Source organism: Hyperolius riggenbachi, chromosome 4, assembly GCF_040937935.1.
Source record: "Hyperolius riggenbachi isolate aHypRig1 chromosome 4, aHypRig1.pri, whole genome shotgun sequence".
In the NCBI taxonomy this organism is placed as follows: Eukaryota; Metazoa; Chordata; class Amphibia; order Anura; family Hyperoliidae; genus Hyperolius; species Hyperolius riggenbachi.
Genome location: NC_090649.1, coordinates 209186203 through 209210349, shown reverse-complemented (window position 1 = coordinate 209210349; position 24147 = coordinate 209186203). Strand labels below are relative to the sequence as shown.

At 43.8% G+C, this 24147-nt stretch overlaps 1 protein-coding gene across 2 annotated transcripts in view; it reads right to left on the bottom strand.

Moving 5' to 3' along the window:
- The window catches only part of VWA5B2 (von Willebrand factor A domain containing 5B2), a 72099-nt gene that overhangs the window by 45834 nt on the left and 2118 nt on the right, over positions 1–24147 (bottom strand). The window contains exons 2-4 of one of the 2 annotated variants that reach the window (XM_068281313.1): positions 12086–12231; positions 6520–6678; positions 679–910 (exon numbers count right to left, since the gene is read on the bottom strand). In XM_068281313.1, the coding sequence (XP_068137414.1) occupies positions 679–910; positions 6520–6678; positions 12086–12224 (530 nt within the window). In that variant the 5' untranslated portion in view covers positions 12225–12231. The remainder of the gene's footprint in view (positions 1–678; positions 911–6519; positions 6679–12085; positions 12232–24147) is intronic. The other variant, XM_068281314.1, reaches the window with a different exon arrangement.

The window sequence follows — 24147 nt, the reverse complement described above, 5'->3', positions numbered from 1 at the left end:
AAAATGGTGCTTGGTTCACTTCAGGTGTGCTTTAACAGCACAACTGTGGCCCAGAGATTGCTCCAGACAGGATTTCAGCCTCCAGCTCAGGAAGTATATGGTGCAGGACATGATTGGTGAAGAGGTTTAACTATTCAAGAACCATACACTAAGATAATGAGGACCAACAATACACAGGACGTCTCTGGACTTTACCCAAAAAACTTTTATTTTAGCTATAGGTAGAATGAATTTAGTTTAGAACCTCTGATTATAGAGATTTCCCTCACTTCCTGTCTTTTGGACTGCAGCCACTAATAACAGTGAGTTAGTGATTCTTCAAGGGTAACACAAGGAGCTACAAAAACCCAACGAAAGGTTAAAAAGCATTTCCTGACGAAAAGGGTTTTCATCAACTTCAGCACTGCCATTGCAGCAATCCACTCACTTCTTGTGGCACCACTTCCTGTTCATGGAAGTATAGGCAATCTCTGTAACAGGGGCACAAACAGCAAAATAATCTTGACAGCAGCTGTAAATATTTGCCAAAACAAAAAATAAATGTTTTCTTATAGGACTTCCAAAGTAAAACACTGGTCAGAAGACAGTATACAGGTACAAGACGCCAAACAGTGACGAGCATAAGATAGTGTATTACAGGTGAAATCAGAAAGCCCAGTACACAGAACACGCAATCACCATAAGCACAACCTGTCGTCACACAGACCATCCCCATGCTCATTAGGATCCCCTGGATTCAGGGCCAAAGGCGTTAGAGTGGAGTTGAGGGTCACGCGCACCGCTCCTCCAGGAAGAGTCTGCAGCTCTCTGCTACTTTGCAGAGTCACACTCACTACAGCAGAGGGTTGTACAGCGCCCACACTGAGCACAAACACACTGTGGGCTGTGTCTGCATCCAGCACCAGGTGGCCTGCAAGCATAGGAAACAAAAAGAAAAAAAAAAAAGAGAAAATGGTTTTATTTTATTGAGATAATGCATTTAAGGATTATAGGATAGGTGTACTTTTAAATAAAAAGAAATATTAAATTGGTGCCTAAATAATGCTAATCTCATGCAATAGTGATCTTTGCCTCCCTGAGCAGACCCAGAAAGTCTCTGACTGCTTATTGTTTACAAACATTTCTTACCCACAACAGCATGCATACCATTTGCAAAGTAAATTTCTGCACTCTTGTGTAAATGTTTCACTCACATAATTTGTAGATCAGGTCTGATCATTGCTCTGTGTGATACACCTTGTTCTTGTCAACCTCCCCATCCCCCACAGTTTGCTTTGTAGAAGTGTTTGCAAACAATAGGTGGCCAAACACTTTCACATCTCTTCAGGAAGACAAACTTAGTAATGCATTATATTGGCATTGATCAGAAAACAAGTTGAGGACAATTTCACACACTATATACAAACAAAAAAATGAGGTTTCAGTTGGACTTCTTTTATGCTCATACAAACGAGCACACATACAATAATGGTTAAAAAATAACTTTTACTTCAGTGTGGAAGGAACTTTGCTACACTTAGCACACTGGATGTGTGATGCACATGCTTGTGTGCTAACATCATTGGTGACATCCACACGCTACTAGAATACGGATATAGACTTATTTTATATACTGTACAAGTCCTTAGAACTATATATGCTCCTTGGAGACCCTTGTAAAGTACAAATTTACACTGCCTCTAAAGAAGGTCCCTGAGAGATGTGAACGATACGTTATGGGGATGACACACCAGGGGGACTTTACAACTCTGAGAATAAGAGGTGAAAGAAGACTGTGTCCAACTGAAACCTCATTATTTTGAATGTATAATACCGTAGTGCAATATTGTATTGGAGAGTGGACAGAGAAAGTTTTTCACATATATTTGTTATCAGTTGTGTCACTTAAAAGTGTGCTTAGCCTTTAAAGGACAACTGTCGGAAGAGGTATGTGTAGGCTGCCATGTCTATTTCCTTTTAAGCAATACCAGTTTCCTGGCTATCCTGCTTATCCTCTGCTCTAACACATTGAGCCATAGCCCCTGAACAAGCATACAGCAGATGAGGTGTTTCTGACATTATTGTCAGATCTGACAAGATTAGCTGCATGCTTGTTTCTGGTGTTATTCAGGCACTGCTGCAGAGAAATAAATCAGCAGGGCTGCCAGACACTGGTATTGTTTAACTGCTTGCCGATTGGGGTGAACGCAGTGGCAGCCCCAGGACCACTCCATGCCGATTGGCGTGAATGGTATTCAATGGGGCTAGCAGGAGATCGCGTGCGCTGATGCGTGCGCATCTCAGCTTGGAAAGCAGAGCTCTGCTTTCAGTCTCTCAGCGGCGATCGAAGAGGAGACTGTTAGATGGAGAAACCGCCTTCTAATAACCCTGTACAGCGCTGCGATCTAAGGCAGCGCTGTACTGGGGACAGCTGAGTGACACAGCTGTCCTCTCTGTAGGCTGGGAAGTGATCGGCTGTCATAGGCTGAAGCCTTTGACAGCCGATCACGCTGATTGGCTGGTGGGGGGGGGGGGGGGGGGGGGCAATACAAAAATAAATAAGGAAAAAAAATGTATTACAAAAGAATAACAAAAATATTTATTAAGAAACCCCAAACAACTAGGGAGCAATCACACCCCACCAACAGAGTGCTCTGTTGGTGGGGAGAAAAGGGGGGGGGGGGAAATCACTTGTGTGCCGAGTTGTGCGGCCCTGCAGCTAGGCCTTAAAGGGGAACTGAAGTATATGTAAAGAGATATATGGAGGCTGCCATATTTATTTCCTTTTAATCAATACCAGTTGCCTGGCAACCCTGCTGGTCTATTTCTCTGCAGTAGTATCTGAATAACACCAGAAACAAGCATGCAGCTAGTCTTGTCAGATCTGACTTTAAAGTCTGAAACACCTGATCTGCTGCATGCTTGTTCAGGGGCTATGGCTAATAGTATTATAGGCAGATGATCAGCAGGGCTGCCAGGCAACTGGTATTGCTTAAAAGGAAATAAACATGGCAGCCTCCATATATCTCTCTCTTCAGTTCCCCTTTAAAGCTGCAGTGGCCCAATTAGTAAAAAAAAATGGCCTGGTCACTAGGGGGGGGGTTTAACACCGCGGTCCTCAAGTGGTTTAATGGAAATAAATATGTCAGCCTTCATATTCTTCTCACCTCAGTTGTCCTTTAACGGAAAAATACAAGTATCTTATCAGCTGAAGCCTCATACACATGTACAAGGATTGTCACCCAGCAGGGATCAGGACTCCATAACTCTGGCACCAGATCGGAGCCAAAGTTGTACAGACACATCGCTAGCCTGCTCATCCTGGAGGGAGTAGGAAAATACACTCTGCAGAGTTGCTCCGCCAGGCTGATTGGCCGCCGATACATTTAGGGGGGAGTCGGTAGCCGCTGTAAACATGTTAGATTCTTTGCAGAAGCAGCCCTGACCTTGGCCGAGAACTGTCTAGTGTTTGACATGCTGACTATTGGGCAACCAGAGCACTTCTGACATTTTCTGACCTTAGTATGAAGAATGTATGGTTTACAAAGGAAAAGACAAAATGCAGCTCATGATAAAACATCTGTAGAAGTATAATCACTTACCAGATTCCAGTGTAGTAAGATGTATAAAAGAAAATGCTTCTTTCATTAGCAAAATTCTAGCACATATATTATTGATACACAGGTCATTTTGTAGTTCAACCATTAGACTACCGCTGCCATCTATAGGTGTTCTGTGTTTTCACGTCCATATGCCATGGACATCCAACATCAATCTTTATTGGTTCCATGTAAAAATAAGGCCATATTTTTACATGGAACCAATAAAGATTGAATTTTGGATGTGCCAGCTTTCTTCCTTGTTGAATACTGCATAGAGGGCGTTATCCCTGTTTTCAGCTGTCGCTCTCCCCTTAAAGACTATGGGTTTGATCCATTAGTGAGTGCGAGACAATACTACCAATCATATGCCATGGACGTCTAAAAGCTTTTCAATACATACAAACGACTTCTATAGGCATTTTTGTGTACCCATATTCCTTTGCCATGGACGTCTAAAAGGCAATGCAAAGTTTTGGCACCGGGCCAACTCTCTAATTTACAGAAAATGTACAATTAATTCAAAGATGATGCAGAAATATGCAGAAGTTACTTCAAATCTATACAGCTTGAATATGGACCAGTGAAATGCTTTCACTGCAAGATTCGATAGGCCCATTACACAATAGATTTTCATAATAAAACCGTTTAATTCTGTGTTATAACAATTAGCATAAGTCTCAATCATCTTAAATGTATTTGCACCTCAATAACAATCCTACGGACTAATGTGGACTTTGGTACATGCAGATTTGGGCAAGACATTTAATAAACTCAATACGAACATAGCTGGCACTGGCATGTAGCTTGTTTAAACCAATAACGTAGCTGTCAGTCTAGGGTTAATTTACTGAACATCCCCTTCCCATTTCAGTCTGCAGCTAGCCATGAGTTTCTGCTTCTGCAGAAAATTCAAATTATGATTCCACACATCATAGCAACAGTTGCCATTAACGCAGACCTGAAGAAATTTAAAAACAAAAACACTTTCTCTTCCCTGGGGCTTCTGCCAGCACCCGGCAGCCGTCCTGTGCCCACGCTGTCCTGGAACGATCCTCCGTTCCACAATGGCTCACTTTTGGTCACGTCGACTTGTAAGTCAATGCCCACTGCAACTGCGTGGCCCTGGACACGTGCCTCCTCATACGTGCTCCCGTGGCCAGGAGCATCCTGCGCAGGTGCAGTACAAGAAAATCTCTACTGCGCCTTCGCAGTACACTCCCAGTGACAGGAGAGTGAACAAGGACGCACATGACCAGGAGCAGAAGACGGTGGTGCGGTCAGACACAAAAGTGAGCAGTGGCAGGGGAACAGAGGATCGTTTGGTAACTTTGCGGGCACAGGTGGGCTGCAGGGGGCCGGCAGAAGCCCCAGATAAGTGAAACCTTCAGGTCCACTTTAAGTTCTATGAACAGAACTTCCCAGAAAGTTCATCTACTGGTCACATATCTGGCTCAGAGGTCCATACAGCCACTAGCCAGCCCTTTATTTACGTCTATCATAGTGAGGCTTTCATTTATACTGGCATGCTAGGGAGGAAGCATGTTTAGTTTTATTTGTTTCACATTGCCGGGACTGATCATGCAGTTATAAAAGTCACAGTCCCATACCATTTCCTCTCTGGTATTCCTCACAATGATTAGTCTGCACGGGAAATGAAGTGTGCTAAAATCCATGCAGTGTATACATCTGACCTAGAGGAGACACTTTGTATATTTTCTCTGACAGGGTTCACACTTATCTATGTGGAAAATGCAGACGTTCTGACACACAATTTTCGGGCACTATGTGGATTCACCTGCATTATATAAAGCGCGTTTTGCCATAACACCGATTGATTGTTAATGAGAAAGGGATGCACTGTTAGTGAAATTATGCTCCAGGATGCAAGTTGTTTTTCTCACATGCAAAAACGCATTTAGATCTGAACAAGCCCATTAACTTAAATTGGTTGTAAGTTTTGTTTTTTCATTGGTTGTAAGTTCTAATGGGAATTCATAGGCAGAAAAAAAATGCATCCAAAATAGTCCAGTGTGAACCCTGCTTAAGAAAGTAGAGTCATTAAGGCTGGTTTCACAGTGGGACGTTACAGGCGCACGTTAGAGCAGCCTGTAACGCAGCCCACCGCACAGCAATGAAAAATCAATGGGCTGTTCACAGTCCCCACGTTGCGTTACACAGTAACGCTGCGCCATAAGTCAACGTACTGCATGCAGTACTTTGTAAGCGGCAGAGCCGCGTTAGACTGCTTGCACATGCTCAGTAACATTGGGGAGGAGCGGAGAGCGGCCAGGCACATGGCTAATTAATATTCACTGCACTCAGTGACGTGCAGTGTTTATTTCTTGGAACGGCCGCTCTGTGCGGCGATTGGCCGGCGGGACCACGTGATGCCGCATGCGACCAAGAGTGCGCATCACGGCATCACTGACGCCAGAGTGAGCTGCACAACGCGGCTCACTCTGACGTCCAAAGCAGGGAGCACCAGGCGTTGTGTTAGGGGCACGTTATGCGACCATAACGTCCCCTAAAACGCAACGTCCTGGTGTGAAACCAGCCTAAACCACTAAATCCAGATGGAGGCATTCGGGTCAGCACACCTCACATTGTAGGAACTCCCTTTATTACAAAATTAAAAAAAAAAAAAAGGTCAGGCTATCCATCCTGGTCAAAGGGTGGCTAGAAAGCACCTGGTGAACGGGTGACGATGGGAGGACACCTGTATACTCTTCAGATTTCAGTCTGAGATGATCACAGATGGTTGTTTCAGCCAGGGAAAATCTAAACTGAGGCAAAGGCCACATTTACACTTTTCTATGTGGCTCCAATATTTGTCATTGTAATTTTGATGCATTTCACTCATCTACACAAAACTAAAGTCAGTACTGTAAGCCACACGCTCCTCTATAGGATGGCAAAGTGTTAATATATGTGCACTTACCACTGGGGCAATAACAAGGCAGTGCCTCTAACGAACAACTAAAGCAGCACTCTTCCAGTCTATTCTGACTCTGAATTTGTGCTTGAACCTTCTTGTTGCCAGTCGATGCCTCAAAGCTTGTCACCACTTCTCTGTCCTCCAGAATGTAGATAAACATGGCTGCAAGTCACAACACAGGACACATTAGTGATGATCAACATATAACTGCTACACAAAGTTTCCTCACAGCACATGGTCGCTAGGCAAAAGTGTCAGGAGTTGGACCTCTACCACACTACGCAAGATAGAACAGATATCTCCCTTATCTCTCCTGTTTTGTTTTTTACATTATTAATTTATAAATTATTTAGTCAGTGTTTTTTCATTGAAAAATCTTTCCTTTCCCTGATTCTGAAATGTATCACTGGTGGTGACATCTTTAGTTCTGCCAGGTGATCTGTACGGAATGTTCGTTTACTTAGAGTTCTACGCACAGAGGGAGATATTACTTACCTGACAGTTGGAAAAAGCATTTATTTCCCACAATGCAACAAAACTGTCAGGACCATAGTCCTATTATCACACTGTAGGAGGGGTTTCACCACAGTATCAGCCATATAGACTCCCCTGATGATCTATTCAAGAAAAGGTAAAGATTTCTTGTGGGAAAGTGGGCACCAGCTACTGATTGGAATGAAGTTCAATCCTTGGTTAAAGTTCCGCTTTAAACTGTTTGCTTCTGTGAGTAGAGATGGTCATTGAGATTCAAATAATTCCTGCTTGCATACAAATTGTATGCAGCTCAAAAATTGGGCCAATTAAATGCTCCTGTTGATTCCGATTGGCCTAATTTAGACTGCATACAATTTGCAATCATGTTACTATGATGAGTAGAGCCACATTAAATTATCTGCTAAGGTTTAGGATAGCATCTTTTGCCTAGTGATATGCATTGTATCTATACTTCCTCACTGTATTCAACTATACCAGTGATGGCTAACCTTGGCACTCCAGCTGTGACAAAACTACAATTCCCATCATGCCTCTGCCTCCCAGAGTTATGCTGAGAGCTGTCAGAGTATTGCAATGCCTCATGGGACTTGTAGTTCCACCACAGCTGGAGTGCCAAGGTTAACCATCACTGCACTATACCCTGAGGTAGAGCATGAAAAAGTGTTACCTATGTAAACCTTCCTGTTAAGATTCATGCAAGCATTTTTTACTACTGAAATGTACTGCTTCTTTCCAAATTAATTCTGTTAGTATATACTGCAGCCTTTCTCAGTCTTTTTACCCTGGAGGAACCCTTCAAATACTTTTTGGATCACAAGGAACCCCTGCAAGTAATTTTTGGATCTCAAGGAATCCCTGAATTTATTTTGCAGGTGGCAGGGTCTTTAACTTTTTGCGGACCGACACAGTACAAATCTACGTCGGGCGGGTGGCGCTGCGGTTCTGACCGGACGTAAACTCTATGTTCCATTCACCGCGCGTCCCCGCCCCTCTCTACCCGCCGCAATGTGCTGCCCTGCCGTCTCTATGACGGCAGAGCACTGTGAGCCGGCCAGGAGCAGTTTTCATTGGCTCCTGACCCTGTCATTATTGTAAGCCAATCCCATTGGCTTACATTGAGTGACAGGGTCAGGAGTAAATGAAAGCGGCTCCTGCCCAGCTCACATTGCTCTGCCGTCATAGAGATGGCAGAGAGAGCAGCCTGTGGCGGGGATAAAGCGGTGTGACCGGCGAGAGCAGCGGATTTTTGCAGCGATTCGTCGGGATGCGGCGTTTTAGTGTACCAGCAGCCTCTGGTCCTTAAGGGGGCATAGGCTGCTGGTACCGAAGTGGTTAAAAGCTGGTGTGACAGTTTATGTCCTATTACAGGACATAAAATGTCTTCATTATAATGCCTCTTTATTCTAGTGCTTTTTTCTTGCCAACTTTAATTTTTATTGAATTTTTTTTCATTATTTTATATAAACAAACAAAACCATCTAGTACCTTTTATTAATGTGTTCATTATTATTTTGACCACCAATTTAGTGCTTCTTTTTACAGTACTCCCTATTGTAGTGTGCTCTCTATCATCCTTCCCCCACACCCATGATGTTGGACCTCTGCAGAGTACTCAAAGAACCCTGGTATAAGCCTGATATACTGTGATAGGAAAGCAATTTTTATAAGTAGGCTTGGATTGAAGACAATACATCCACTTTAGTCAAATTGAAATCTTACCTTACTTTACGGTAGGTTTACACTATAAGCATTGTCGGATATGCACGCACTGTCCGTACAATTGTATGGGCCTGTTCAAACCTATGTGTTGTAATGGACAACACAATCCAATTCACTTTCTATGATAATGAGCATGTTACCATAACAATCTCCATGCTATGAACAGTAACATGCACATTATAAAGGTGCAGAGTGCATGTTGCGCTATAAGTGCATTGTAGAGTGAGCATTATGCAACGCACAATGGGCTTGATTCACTGAACAGTGATAACTCATAGCACTGCCGCGCTAGCGTCGTCACACGCAATTGCAAAACTTCGCACGGTCATGATTGTGCGCAAAAACGCGCACAAAACCGCTGGCGCAGCCGTGCTATCAGTTATCACAGTTTACTGAATCAAGCCCATAGTGTGAACTAAGCCTTTGGGTTAAGATATCTTAAGGCAGCCATACACTGGTCGATGTGCCACCAGATCGACCAGCTGACAGATCCCTATCTGATCGAATCTGATCAGAGAGGGATCGTATGGCTGCCTTACTGCAAACAGATTGTGAATCGATTTCAGCCTGAAACCGATCACAATCTGTTCAGCTGCTCCTGCCGCCTGTCCCCCCCCCCGCGCATACATTACCTGATGCGGGCTCCGGGGCGCCTTCTCCTCTTCTTCTCAGCGCTGCACCCGCTCCATCCCGGCGCTTCCTGTGTCACTCCGTGACCAGGAAGTTCAAATAGAGCGCCCTCTATTTGAACTTCCTGGGTCACTGCAGTGACCCAGGAAGCGCCGGGATGGAGCGGGTGCAGCGCTGAGAAGATGCGGAGAAGACGCCTGGGAGCCCGCATCAGGTAATGTATTTTTCGTCGGATCGGCCGCCGCTAGCGACGCGCACTTTACCCCAGGGCCGGCTCTAGACAGGCACATATGAGGGGGCAGACAGAAATTTGCAGGGGGCACGAAGAAACCCTGCGCCGCGCGTAGCGCGGCGCGCCGAAAAATGGGCGTGGTCATGCAACAGACCGTGGGCGTGGTCATGGGTGGGGCCAAATATACATGTCATGACCTTACAGTGGTGTTAAAGGTCTGCCGGGGAAGTTTGAGCTCTGCTGTAGTGTATCCCCCAAAAATTTACAGCACAGACCAAAAGTTTGGACAAACCTTCAATGACTGTCATTAAATATTTTTCGTCAAATGCTAATATACTGGTATTGCGTGGTGTTTTTTACCACAAATACAGTTCTGCGCACTGCAGATTATCAAAAAAATGTTCTCAGGTGTAACACAGAAATATTTTTCGTCAAATGCTAATATACTGATATTGCGTGGTGTTTTTTTTACCACAAATACAGTTCTGCGCACTGCAGATTATCAAAAAAATGTTCTCAGGTGTAAACACAGAAATATTTTTCGTCAAATGCTAATATACTGGTATTGCGTGGTGTTTTTTACCACAAATACAGTTCTGCGCACTGCAGATTATCAAAAAAATGTTCTCAGGTGTAAACACAGAAATATTTTTCGTCAAATGCTAATATACTGATATTGCGTGGTGTTTTTTACCACAAATACAGTTCTGCGCACTGCAGGTTATCAAAAAAATGTTCTCAGGTGTAAACACAGAAATATTTTTCGTCAAATGCTAATATACTGATATTGCGTGGTGTTTTTTACCACAAATACAGTTCTGCGCACTGCAGGTTATCAAAAAAATGTTCTCAGGTGTAAACACAGAAATATTTTTCGTCAAATGCTAATATACTGATATTGCGTGTTTTTTTAACCACAAATACAGTTCTGCCACGCACTGCAGATTATTGAAAAAAATGTTCTCAGGTGTAACACAGTCAGAAATAATTTTCTTCAAATGCTAATATGCTGCGTGTTTTTTATTTTTAGCACAATTACAGTGCTGTGCAGAGGGCCTGAGGTGGCAGCAGATGGCAAAGAACGCACACAAAATAAATGAGGCACTCTGAACTATTGATTTGCCAGAAAGGCTGCAGTGCACTCTGGCAGTGACACTGATTGACCTTAAATGAGGCAATTATCGGATTTGCCAGCCAGGCTGACTATTGGACTGGTCACTGGCAACTGAACTGGCACAGCACACCAGACCTGCAGCACTCTGATCGATTTTGCCAAATGCCAATGCAATTGGCACAGCACACTGCGCAGCCACACTGCCACAGCCAGTGTCTGGAGAGGCGGGTGGCAGTCAGATGGCGGCGGGTAGCAGAAGGCGGGCGGACAAATATGCTGGCTGAAAAAGTTTGCCGAGTGCTGCTCTCCGAGAGGAGTCTCAGCTAGCTCTGACGCAGGCACAGTGGCGGGAGCGGGACCTTAAGAGGCCGCCCTGCATAGAGGAGGAGTCGACTCTCTCAGAGGAGGAGAATTCCTCTTTCTCTGAGAGAGTCGACTCCTCCTCTATGCGGGGCGGCTCTTAATGTCGCCACACTGCCTGCGTCACAGCCGAGACTCGTCTCGGAGAGCCGTCGGAGGAAGAAGCGGTCATGTGACTGATCACATGACCGCTCTGCGCTCCACGCAGGACCAGGAAGCAGCCGCAGCGGCAGAGCGAGAGCCGCTCTGATTTGAGGGGGCAACGAGTCTGTTTGAGGGGGCTCTGCCCCCTCTCGCCCCCCCCTAAAGCCGGCCCTGCTTTACCCGCGGGCGATCGAGGGTAATTTCCCGCACGGCGCGATCGATGGACCGATCCGATTTCGGGAGGAAATCGGATCGGCAGCGGCGTTTACCGCGTACGATTGGCAGCAGATTCGATCCCAGGATCGAATCTGCTGTCGAAACGGGCGAGAATCGGGCCAGTGTATGGCCACCTTTACTATACTTGGAGCCCAGAACAAAGCAGGATGGTAAGATGATGTCACAGAGATCAAATTTGTAATGAAGCTCCAGTGATGTACCTCCCTTGGCAATGACTTGTACCACACCTTCTACCCTACAGTTATCTCAGACTACAATCCTGATCATAATGCTAAGTCCAGTTATACAAGTATTTATATTCATAATAGCATGAGCAGGAATGCCACATTAGACTTATAGTACTATGGCTCTGATGCAATAACTGCTTTCATTTCACACATAAGCAGTGAAGCGGACCTGTGTTCACCACTCCTATTTGCAGAGGGGACTTCTGTACATATAACTGGGTGTTTGAAGCAAGGTCCAATTCTTGACTGTTCACTTTATTTCTCCTTTAACAAAAGTATATGGGGACGAGGGATTCTGTATCAAGGTGACTAACCTAACAATAAAGAAGTGCTGTATTTGAGGTCATTGTTTCAATCACTCACTTACTGTGCTATTACTGTAACAGTGCTCAATCAGGGCTGTAAACTTACCTTGCACAGTTTCAGGACCAGTGTTCCTGTAGCTGAGGTGAGCATTCAGTCCCAAGCTAAAACCCTTGGCACACGCACAGACACATGAGGCCTCTAGAGGGAGCGGCACCCAGTTGGTAGTGTCGTAAAGTCCTGGCATTCTGTTGCTGTGGAGAAAGTTTTTATTTTGTTAATTAAAATAAAATCAGTGTATCAATACCTCATATCTACCAGATCAGTCCCAGAGCTCATGATGCTGTACTTTACAAAGGACACAGCCATAGGCACTGTCATTTATCTAAAAATGTGTTTCTCCTTGATCTTCATGTACCCCACAGCTAAAGTAAGAAGTCAGGATGGCAGTGGGTAAGGCTGTGGAGTCGGAGGTTTCAAAAACTGAAGAATAAAATATCCATCTAGGCCATTTCTTTTGCCACGGTGCCATAGGTATCCTATGTACTACTCACCTGTTATACAGTAATGTCTTGCAACTTGCCTTAAAACATTAAATTGGAAGCACATAACGACCTCCTCCTCCTTCCGATTGATAATTCAATTTACTGTTCTAGGACCTTGCTGCTAAGGGGAAGTGATAACCATTGTCGAGTGCACAGGGTTCCTTAGGATTGTAATTTTTGATCATCAACAATGGCATTTTCTGCTTTATCTCCTATATAGTCCTATATTCTCTGTCGCCTTTCTTTTTAAATTTCACTTTTGAATGAATATATTTGTAAAACTTTGTACTGTATAATTTAACTTTATAGGACTAGCATCTTGTTTTAGCCTTATCTTTTTAAGCTTAAATACCTTTTTACAGATTATTTTGCTCTTTATATTTTGTTAATGCAGATACAGTCACATTGTGCTTTAGGGCCCTAAATGCATTTATTTTATAGTTAACCAGATCCAAAAAGTTTCATGTAACCATATTGGCCTTGATAGATATATATATATATATATATATATATATATATATATATATTTCTTGTTCCTATAAGGTATATACAAACAATACTCATAAGGAATCTGTTTGCTAGCTTGTCATTTACTTTCAATGTCCTTGCTCAGTAATTTTCTACTCAGTCTACAAATGCTCAGTTTAAAATTTGCTTTTCTAAAATTCAAATCTTAAGTTGTCTTCTTTCTCACAAATCTGTTTAATACCAGGTCACAAGTTATTGTATTGTAATCACTCTTTCCCAAGTGCTCTTGAACTTGCATAATAGATACTATGGGGTTGATGCACAAAAGCGCAGTAATATTGCAATATTACCATTACTACCGGCAGCGTGTACTGCGAGTTACACCATTAGCGGCACACACGTTACTCAAGTAGCGGGACGGAAGTAATGTTAATATTGCTGTGCGCTGTGTACCACAATATTACCATACTTTTGTGCATCAGGCCCAATATCTGGTCCATTAGAAATGACCAATTCAACCAGAGCACTGGTCGTTTATTTTCCGATCAGAGTCAAGTAAATGCCCTGTAGTGTTGATAAAAAAATCTCCCACTTTTGCTTGAGAAAGCAGCTTCAATATTCCAGTTATTGTCAGGATAACTGAAATGCCCATAACTAGGACCCTTTTGCAGCACTTTCAATCTGTTGCAGAATTATTATTTTTTTCCATCTATCTTCTACAAACATTTCCATGGCTACATATATTTACTATGTCAGCTGGGTCCTCCCCAACCCCATCCATCATAAGTACAGTCCCTCTGATGGATTTAGACATCTGCCTGCCTGATAATAGTATATTCTTTTTTTTGTTTGTTTGTTTGGGGGGGGGGGGGCTTATTTACATTTTAAACAACATCCCAACAGGGCTGTATATGTTAGCACTATACATGAATGTATGGCATGCTCCATATGGCATGGCTGAGTGCGGTGCACATTCACACGATTTATGAATCCATTAGCTGTTTGAAGTGGCTTCTTTTGTCACTCACTGTTACCTAGCTGCTTGCTGCCTTATGATTTCTATGATAGGCTTGTATGTTTACTAGAGGATTAATTATTGATCCGTGCGCCTCACATGGGTGATATACAGGTGACAGAACATCTAGGATCCTACCAACAGGATTATGCTGAATATATATCCCTGCCCTTTCCCATGCCAAAGGAGTGCTAAATTATAAAAAAAAAAAAAAAAAGTTAAGGCCATAAAAAAAAAACAATTAAAAATGTGTCCCATAAGAACATTTCTTTTGATTGTTCCCCACTGTAATCCAAGCCAGATGAGCTGTTACAGTCATTATATTCCTCTGATATATTCTTGAAGTATTGACTAACGCCCACCAGCCGATGCCCCATCCACATCCTGTAGTACTGACAAGAGAGTTCTAGAGTAAGGCTATGTTCCCATTACAGCATGCTTTTGTCCATTTTACCGCATTTGAAAACTGACAGCGAACGGATCCTTTTTTATAAATATGATCCATTCACACTTGTAAGTCTGCAACGGATCCGTGCTGTCTGCAATTTTTCTGTAAGAGCGGATGCATTCACCATCTAGCCTATGGTTAATAAGCATGCACAGGGCTCCAACCAGACCACAACAGATTATTGGAGTGGACACTACACTGTCCGCTCCCACTAGCCATTCATGGTCCAGCTTAAGTGGGAAGCAAGCATAACCCTCTTTAAAACTCTTATGGGTGCTCCTCATTGATCCAGTGATCTTAACCAATAAAAGTCTTTACAGAAACAGATCCTGATAGGTCAGAAAAGTGAACCAATGAGAAGACATGGTGGAAAATTTGCAGATACACCATGCCTGGGCTCCCATCTTTCTGCTATAATGAACTAAATACATCTGTGTAAGCTCTAGGCAAAAGTGTTAGAGAGGTCACATCTGATGTAATTTAAGGCAGACTTAGTCCGTGGTTTCAAGGAAATACACTTGTTCAAAAGACAGCAAGCAATGGGCAGCGCTCACAGGCTGCAAGTGAAGTGAAAGCTCCAGGCTAGCTGTCTCCAGGGGTGTCAGCTTGCATTCAAATTTTAGAATTTAGATTAGTGTTAGCACATAATTTGCATCTGATTTGTATTCAAGGTGTGTATTTAGCCCCAAGGGGCTGGGCTTATCTCTGGAGCTTTCACGTCACTTGCAGTCTGTGAGCGCTGCCCATTGCTTGCTGTCTTTTGAACAAATGTGTATACCATTTATGGCTAGCAGCACCAGGTAAAGATTATGTTTTTAACTTTAGACTAGCTAGGGTTCACTGTTGGATATGTTTCACTGTTGAATATGCTTCACTGTTACATTAGTTTGAGGGTTTTAACCCTTTTTTTTTTGGGACAATTTTCACTGTTTGAATATGCTTCACTTTTTGATATGTTTCACTGCCAGATTAGTGGTTAGTTTCTCTCCTGTGGGGGCACGTCACCGCCGTAGGAGAGTCTATTAGGGATAATTTGTGCACAACTTATGCTGAAGCTAACGCCCCCCTTTACTGTACCTGTTTTGAATGCAAGGTGTGTAATCTGCCCGTTATTCGAGCTCTGCATACTTGTGCAGGTAGTCATTTCAGGTGCAGCGTCTGTTTGGAAGCGCTGCCATTTCCTTCTGCTGTAAGGAAATACACTTGTATGTCTGGAACATCAGCTGTCAGCTCTCCACAGCTGACTATGCCAATGCTTCCTTTTACTATTGCAACAATGGTGCAGTGGAGCAGACAAACATCAGGGAGCTATTCAACTAAAATTTTAAGATGTCCCCAGAGGATTACAATAATTGGACAACTAATTTGTTGTGGGTTATTCTGTGAGGCAGTTAGAAACATTTTTTTTTAAAACCAGAATGGTAAGAAACACCAATGAATTTTTTTATTTTTTTTTTTGGGGGGGGGGGGGGGGGGGGAGTGCGGAGTTCACGGGTCTATCGCTACATGTGTATGAGTAGTTACCACCTCTTCTGGGCACCAACCAATGAGTGGGATTCTTATCCTTGAAATCAATAAGGGGCTTTGCAAAGAAAGGGGGGTGGGGTATTTCTGCCCTTCAAGGCCCCAATTTCAAAGATGACATGGGCTGGAATTGTTTAGGTGGTGGAGCCCCACAATGGCCAGGTCAGCCACTAACACAATAACAGCCAGGTGTTAAATAATAATGAACATTAAGAAACAAGCGGGAAAACATATACTTAGTGAAACATTAAAGGGAACCTTAACTGGCGAGGAAAAATAAATTCACTTACCTGGGGGCTTTCCCAAGCCTCCTGCAGCCGTCCCGTCCGGTTTTCGGACGACTGCCAGTCGTCCTGGGGCCTCTTCCGCATTCCTCGTCGTAAACAGCCGTAAAGCGCGTCCGCATGACGCGTTTGGCGTCATGCGGACGCGCTTTACGGCTGTTTACGACGAGGAATGCGGAAGAGGCCCCAGGACGACTGGCAGTCGTCCGAAAACGAAACTTAGCGGCGGAGGGAGACCGGAGGGCACTGAAGGACCGGCGCGGGCACCGGACGGCTGCAGGAGGCTTGGGAAAGCCCCCAGGTAAGTGAATTTATTTTTCCTCGCCAGTTAAGATTCCCTTTAAGGGATTGTAACGATCGGTGTAACACAGAGAGGATCTGATTATCGGTGATCTGCAGTATCACAGAGAATACAGATATATACCTGGTTATTGATGATCTGCAGTATTACCGATAATCAGATATATCTCTAACCTCTGGACACCTGAGTAAGATGAGTGTTTGGTGCAACAGTAATACTTTGAGGAGAGCACCCGTATCGAGGGTGCAAGGCAGTAAGAGATACTGCCCAAGAACGAGCTCCTTCCAATGGCCTGAGGCTCCCCAAGGGGAGGAGTCAGGCTGAGAGTGGGAAGGACCAGAGTGTGAGTGACACCAGTGGTGGAGTGTCACTGACAGATCTGTGAACTATCTCTAAACAGAGGAGATAGTTCTCGAGGTCGGACAGGCCAGGTCGGCAACAGACAGACAGACAAGGTACAGTGGAAGAGACTGATACAGAGTCCTAAGGCAAGCAAGGTTTGGCAACGGAGTATCAGATATAGCGAAGTACCAAATCAGAGATCAGAAGAGAGGTCAGGAAAGCAGAAGGTCATAACAAATAATCAACAATGTCTAGTCTATAGGTGTGAGCTCCTTGATCATTGACACCCTGGAACTAGTCTGAAGAATAACAGGATGGTAAAGCTAATTCCTAGTCTTGGGTGTGAGCTCCGTAGTCATCAACACCCTGGAACTAGTCCTGTTCTCACAGTGATACATCGTGCTACAGAAAACTCTGAAGATGAGAACAAGTGAAAGAAAGTCCAGGTACCCCTTACACCAGAAAAAGTTTTCAAATAAGATAATAGACTGAACAACCAAATATTATAATTGGGAGTGGTAAAAGAAATGCTAATAATTCTGAGATGAGATGCACAAGTTATACTGTGTTTTAGCAAATGTATGCAGCTTGAAAGTGGACAAATGATATGCACCAGCTGCTACATCTTAAATGTTTATTTCCAAGCTGCAAACATTTGCAAAAAATCATCATAAAGTACCGGTATGTATCATGTCAGAATTACACCCTGACAATCTCTACTAATAATGGGGCAGCTGTGCAGGTACTGGGAAGAACTGAATAACCAATTAGTTTTCATGGCCATTTCCTGTTTAGGTTTAGATACACAATGGGCATGATTCACAAAGCTTTTTCACCTGCTTTCCTCTGTTTTCACCTTCTCTATGTTACATTTTTAAGTTTCCAAAGAGCAAAATTATAACATAATTAAAGTAATATTGAAAAGAAGTTAATCAGAACCAACTTACTTTGACTGATTATTTTGATTGTAAATGTGCTGAAAGTTTTATTGATTAGGTGATAAATAAGTCATTTATGAGAAGTTTTGTGAATAGAGCCCATTGATGATGTTGGGCCCTCTTGAACAAAGTAAGCAGTGATTAGAAACTCATGTTCCCTGATACCCAATTCCTTCTACTGACATGTGGGGATGTCACACGGCACTTAAAGTTGAAAGGCTATGAATTCTCCCAGATCTGTGGATAGTGCTGACATCAACAGAAACACAGCAATACCCCTGAAGGCTACAGGAAATGAAAAAAGTAGGAATCACTTATGGGAAAGACATAATGATGGAAACATGCCAATAACCACCACCTCAGCCAATAATCAAGTGTGTGTACTGTACGTGGCTCCCGGCTGCCTACCGTGCAAGCAATCTTCCCGCATCAACTCACCCAATGGACGGCCAACCACTTTGAAGATGCTGACCGCATAATGTCACACACACGCGGCGCTCCCTCCCCCTGCATAGCAACAAGAACATGTCTCAGTGAGTCCTGATGACTGCAGGTGACAGTCCTCATATGTGTGCATGAGGCTAAGCGCTTATTGGGTGCGACTAGTAGGAGCAAGTTATGTTCTGTACTTACACATGCAAATAATAAAAAGGTAAGAAGCTGAAATAATGGTGGCTAAAATCCTAACAATTTATAAGGGCTCAAACCCACTAGCGGCCTTTACTAAGCGCTAGTGATTTGAAAAAGCTTTTGCTAATGCAATGCTATGGGGAAATTTAAAAAAAAAAAAAAAAAAAAAAAATCACATCACTCCTAGTTGGATCATACCCTTAGCATTACATTAGTAAGAGCTTTTCAAATCCAGGCCTAAAGCTCACCTGCTTGTGAAAATACATAATAATTGTAAAGCATACATGTCAAACTCCGGCCCATGGGCCAAATCTGGCCCTCAGAGCCATTAAATTTAGCCCCCCCCCCCCCCCCCCGAGTGGTTTTCCCACTTTGCATTATGTTTGGTTCATTCTAGACCACTAGGGAAGATATATTGGATGTGAAGCCCTACAACACCAGGGAAGCCATATGGGGGAGGTAGGGGGAAAGCATTAAACACTAGGGAACTGTATAGGGGAGGTCAAGGACCACTAGATACCAGGGAACTGTAAAGGGGAGAGAGAAGGAACACTAGACACCAGGGAACTGCTTAGGGGTTGGAGGGGGACCATTAAACATCAGGGAACTTTATAAGGGAGGAAGGTGGCTAGTAGACAATGAGGTTGGCCCGCAACTAGTTCCCAGTTTTAGTTTCGTCCTACTTAGTATTTGAGTTTGACACCCCTGGTGTAAAGGTGTTTGTCAATTTAAACATGATTCAACTCAGAATACTCTCAAGAATAGCTGTGTAGTAATTTGATCATTACAGCATGTAGAGAACAATATGAAAACCACCCCTTCCCACTTTGGCTAGCTGCACAGAGATTGACTTCAATGCAGAATTCAACTTTCCAAATCAAATTGCTCCCCAGGTAGTCAATCTTCCATTAGCTGACTGTCCAAAAATACATTCTACTGACAAGTTCTATGACAGAAAACCTTCCTACAAGAGTCTATTGTATCCTTAGCAGCTCTAAATGAAACGTATATTCTAGAATGATAGAAGGAGGAGGAGACTGAAGAGTGCAGCATATAAACAACAGAGATATCGGATGAGAACTGCGGGAACACTGAGATATCAGTGATTATTATTTTGGCTACAGAGCCAGACCAGGTTCACAGTGAGCGTTGCATTCCCTGTAACAGCAGGAACGCAATGCAACAGAACAGAAAAGGTGTGCTGCATGTGCGTCACATGCAGTCAATGAAAAGTATGCTCTACTGTCACCGTTAGCAACGTGTCACGCGGTAATGCACTGCATGCAGTGTGTTGGGATGCCGCATGCCGTTATACTGCTACTGCACTGTGAACATCGCTATAGGTAATGCATTGTGGTGCAGAAAGCTGCGTTACAAAGCAGCCATTATGTCACACTGCAACCCACCACTGTGAACGTAGCCTGTGAGAGACCAGCATGGGCAGTGACTGCAGTGAGCATAAGTGCCAACACTTTTATGGACGATACCTGTACCTACAACACACTTGCCATCTCAAAACTCAATACTTTCAAATTGCCTCAATATATTTCAAGAAATAAGCATGATTACATTGCGTTTATGTGCATATAAAACACGGCTATTCCACAGTGCTCCTAACACACTGGCTGTCAGTCAATGGATTGGTGTGATTGTTGGTAAAGCATAACTCGGGCTTTTGCCCTGTGAAACTAGTTACTTTTGCAGCAAGGTGGGAATTTACAGTCTCATGTAAACAGTACTCCAAACCAAGTGCAGTGTGTATTTCTGCCAAGTTTTAAAAGAAGGAGCACTATTTAATGGATAGTTTTCACAGGCTCTTTTAAGACAGAGTTTTCACAGGCTCTTTTGGCCAGGTGCTCCACCCAGCTAATTTTGGTGACCACCCGGATGTCATCGGCTTGCCTCCTCATCCTCCTCCTATGCTGTTAGAGTTATGCTAGCCCTGCATCCCCCCTGTCATGCCTTATCTGGCTACTTTTCTATGCCACGTGGCTGAAAAAAAACATTCTAGGGAGAACACTGCATAGAGAGCAATTCTTCAATCACAGCATCTTGTACAGCACAAAACGTTGTGATAGGCCGAATAGTGTGGGTATAATTTACTACAACCTATCTGAAACCTAGCAGTTTGAGAGGGTGCTTTCCACCCTATCTAATTAGTGGAATTTCCCAAAGAGGTTTCCTGCTGGTCCCCTAAATTAGACTAGCACCAAATAAGAGCTTATGCAGCACCAAACTAGGTGTATTGTAATGTTCTATAATGAATGTGGAATTTTCCTTTAATTTTTGTTAAAGAGAACCCGAGCTGGGTTTGAAGAATGTGATCTGAATACAGAGGCTGGATCTGCCTATACAGCCCAGCCTCTGTTGGTATTCCAAACCCCCCTAATGTCCCCCTGCACTCTGAAATCAGACATAGATCACAGCCGCGCTGTGTGGCTGTGTTTACATCTGTAGTGTCAGTCTCAGCTGCTCTGCCCGCCTCCTGCAGAGCTCCGGTCCCTGCCCCCCTCCCTTCCCTCTAAACAGCGAGGAGGGAAGGGAGGCAGGTGGGGACCGGAGTTCTGCAAGAGGTGGGGAGAGCAGCAGACTGACACTATAGAGAAAAACACAGCCGCTGCGACACGCTGTGTCTCAACAGCGAGGCTGTGATTTATGAGGGATTGCAGAGTACAGGGGGACCTTAGGGGGGTTTGGGATAGCAACAGAGGCTGGGCTGTATAGGCAGATCCAGCCTCACTATGCAGATCACATTGTTCAAACCCAGCTCGGGTTCTCTTTAATACTGTGACTTATCTACATGCTACACTGCTTTCTTTATGTTAAACTACGTAACCACCAGACGGGTCCAGCAACGTCCCCTTGATGACAGTCGACAAGCAACGCCCCTTCCTGCTCGCAAGGTCACGCTACTCCGCGACAGGTGCGAACGTGAAGTAACTGATCTCTGTACTTTGTGCGGAGTCATTAGGGATCTGAACAATCCGATCTGCTGTGTCCGTCGCGTAACGGCACGCAATAGCCGTGGGGGGCAACATTATTTAACATGATTATGTTAAACAATGTTCCCCAATGTCGGGTAACATTGCTGCAAATATGCCCTCGTGGGTAAGAGGCATTACCTAACTACCGATCGTGTCACCCCGATGGGCGTGAACGCAGCAGCCCCAGGACTGCCTGTCACGATTTTGCGAACGCCACTGCAGCAAGCGCATGAACATGGTGCACAAACGATGTTCTGGAGTGCCCCTTTACTTCACTAGCTTAGATATTAGGAAATCAGTGCTCTTCCATCTCACCACCCCTGCACTGGGGGATGTGAGTGTTTGTTTATGCTTCCCGAGAGCCCCAATAAACCCTAAAACCAGAGCCATCCACATAGCAAAGATCTACTTCAAAAGGGCTTCTGATAAGAAGCAGGATACAGGGACGCATCATAAAGTCATTAAGCCCCACATTCCTGCTCTAGCCTGATGAGAGTTGGAGTAAATTACTTAATTCACCTTGATATGAAAGAATAAGTCATTCAGACATTTTACTAAATTAATCAGTTTTCCGTCTATGCTAGCCATTTCAAAATTAGCAGACAATTATTAAATATGATTTGTGTGTGGTTGTACCACTCAGCACATCCCTAACACCTTCCAAAAGTAAGCAACAGTGTGCTCCGCAGTGGCATACACCAAGACACATGTTTTTGGTATCTGTGTGACACAGAGAATGCCAGAAGCGTGCCTGTGTCACTCTCTGTGGGTTATGGTCGGCTGCCGCCAAGTTATGACCATTCCAGTTATTGCATACTCTTTCTGTTTGTCATGACAAAGGGTGGGAGAAGGTATACACAACCCATCTCCTTTTCCAACTCCGCCCTCTGGCAGAGGAAGAGTTAAAACAACTCTGCTGGACACAGGGGAGAGTCTTCTGTCTAGCCATCTACCTACCATCAAAGGATTGGCATTTCATTCATGGACTACCCATAACTTTAAATGATTGGATTTACATCTTCTGTTGGACTTATTACCGCAACAGAACATACGGTAACTTGACACATTGCTCAAACTATCAATAGCTATTTTCACATTTAATTCCTATTATATCTGTATCGATTTGTTTCTATTGCTATTCTTTGTTCTGCATTATTTCTTTAAATAAAAGATTAAAAAATCGTTCGGCTAGGTGTTGTTCTGAAAATCTCCACCAAAAGCATTCACATCTCCTTAGAGACGTTACCATAACAGTTTTGATAATAATATCGGTAGTTTTGCTATCTCTAGAAAGGTTGTCAAATTAACCCTTTTTCCTACAGGATTTAGCTAAAGTTAGACTTAGAGCATCCGTACGCTTTATTGCGGATTGATGGAAGCCACCAGGCCTCTATATGAAATACCAGATTGTATTGATTGTATATACAATCAAAATTGGACTGTGTGTGGACTCACCAACCAATCCAAACGGTTACTTTGCTGACTGCCTTCAGGATTCCCTCAGGGTCTGAGGCTGAATGGTAAACCACGGCAAAAGGAACAGGAATTGGAGGGTGACTACGCATACGTCACACCGCCTAACGCCGATTGGCGTCAAGTCCTGGAGCTGCAGTTTAGCAGGGAACGCACACGCATGTGCGATCGTTCCCTGCCAGTTCATGGAGCTCTGCTCCATGATCAGCCTGCTAGCCATGATCGCAGCTAGCAGACTGTTTCCAGCCGAAAGGGGAAATAAATCCCCTTTGTTTACCTTTGTCCAGCGCTGCGATCTCCTGCAGCACTGTACGGGGGACACTCGGCTGTCCCTCAGAGCAGCTGGGGAAATAAAGCCCTCTCAAAGGCTGATGCCTATGAGAGTCGGAGAAGAGAGCCGATCACCGTCCTATGACGATTTAGGACGGCAAAGGGGGAGAGGGAGGGAAAAGCCTCTCTTTTTGTAATAATAAAAAAAAAACAAAGATCGCAGCGCAGCAATCAGAGTCCTCTAAAAAAAAAAGTGTCCAATTAAGGACAATAGAAGAAGAAAAAACTTCATTTGTGTGCGTAGTTCTAGGGCTGTGCAGCATGCTGACAAAGCTGCACAGCCCTCTAGTGTGAAAAATGGCCTGGTCACTAGGGGGGTGTAAGCCTGTGGTCCTAAGGTGATTAAAGAGGATATGAGATTAAATATGGACACAGCCTCCTTAAATATATTATATTGCACAATCTCCCCCTATAATTTATTTTGGTAGGTGTCCCATTACCTTAAAGGACAACTGTAGTGAGAAGTATATGGAGGCTGCCATATTTATTTCCTTTTAAACAATACCAGTTCACTGGCAGCCCTGCTGGTCTACTTGGCTGTAACAGTGTGTGAATCAGACCAGAAACAAACATGCAGCTAATCTTGTCAGATCTGAAAATAATGTCAGAAACACATGATCTGCTGCATGCTTGTTCAGGGGCTATGGCTAAAAGTATTAGAGGCAGATAAAAACCATGATAGCCAGGCAACTGGTATTGCTTAAAAAGTAGTAAATATGGCAGCCTCCATATACCTCTCATTACAGTTGTCCTTTAATAGGTAATGTATGCCACACCACCATGACTTACGCCTCCATGGCGTTCCGAGCTCCAGGATTGAAAATTCTCCTAGGAGCACCTCTTCATGAGGCTCCCAAAATCGCAAATGCAAAAAAATAAATAATAATA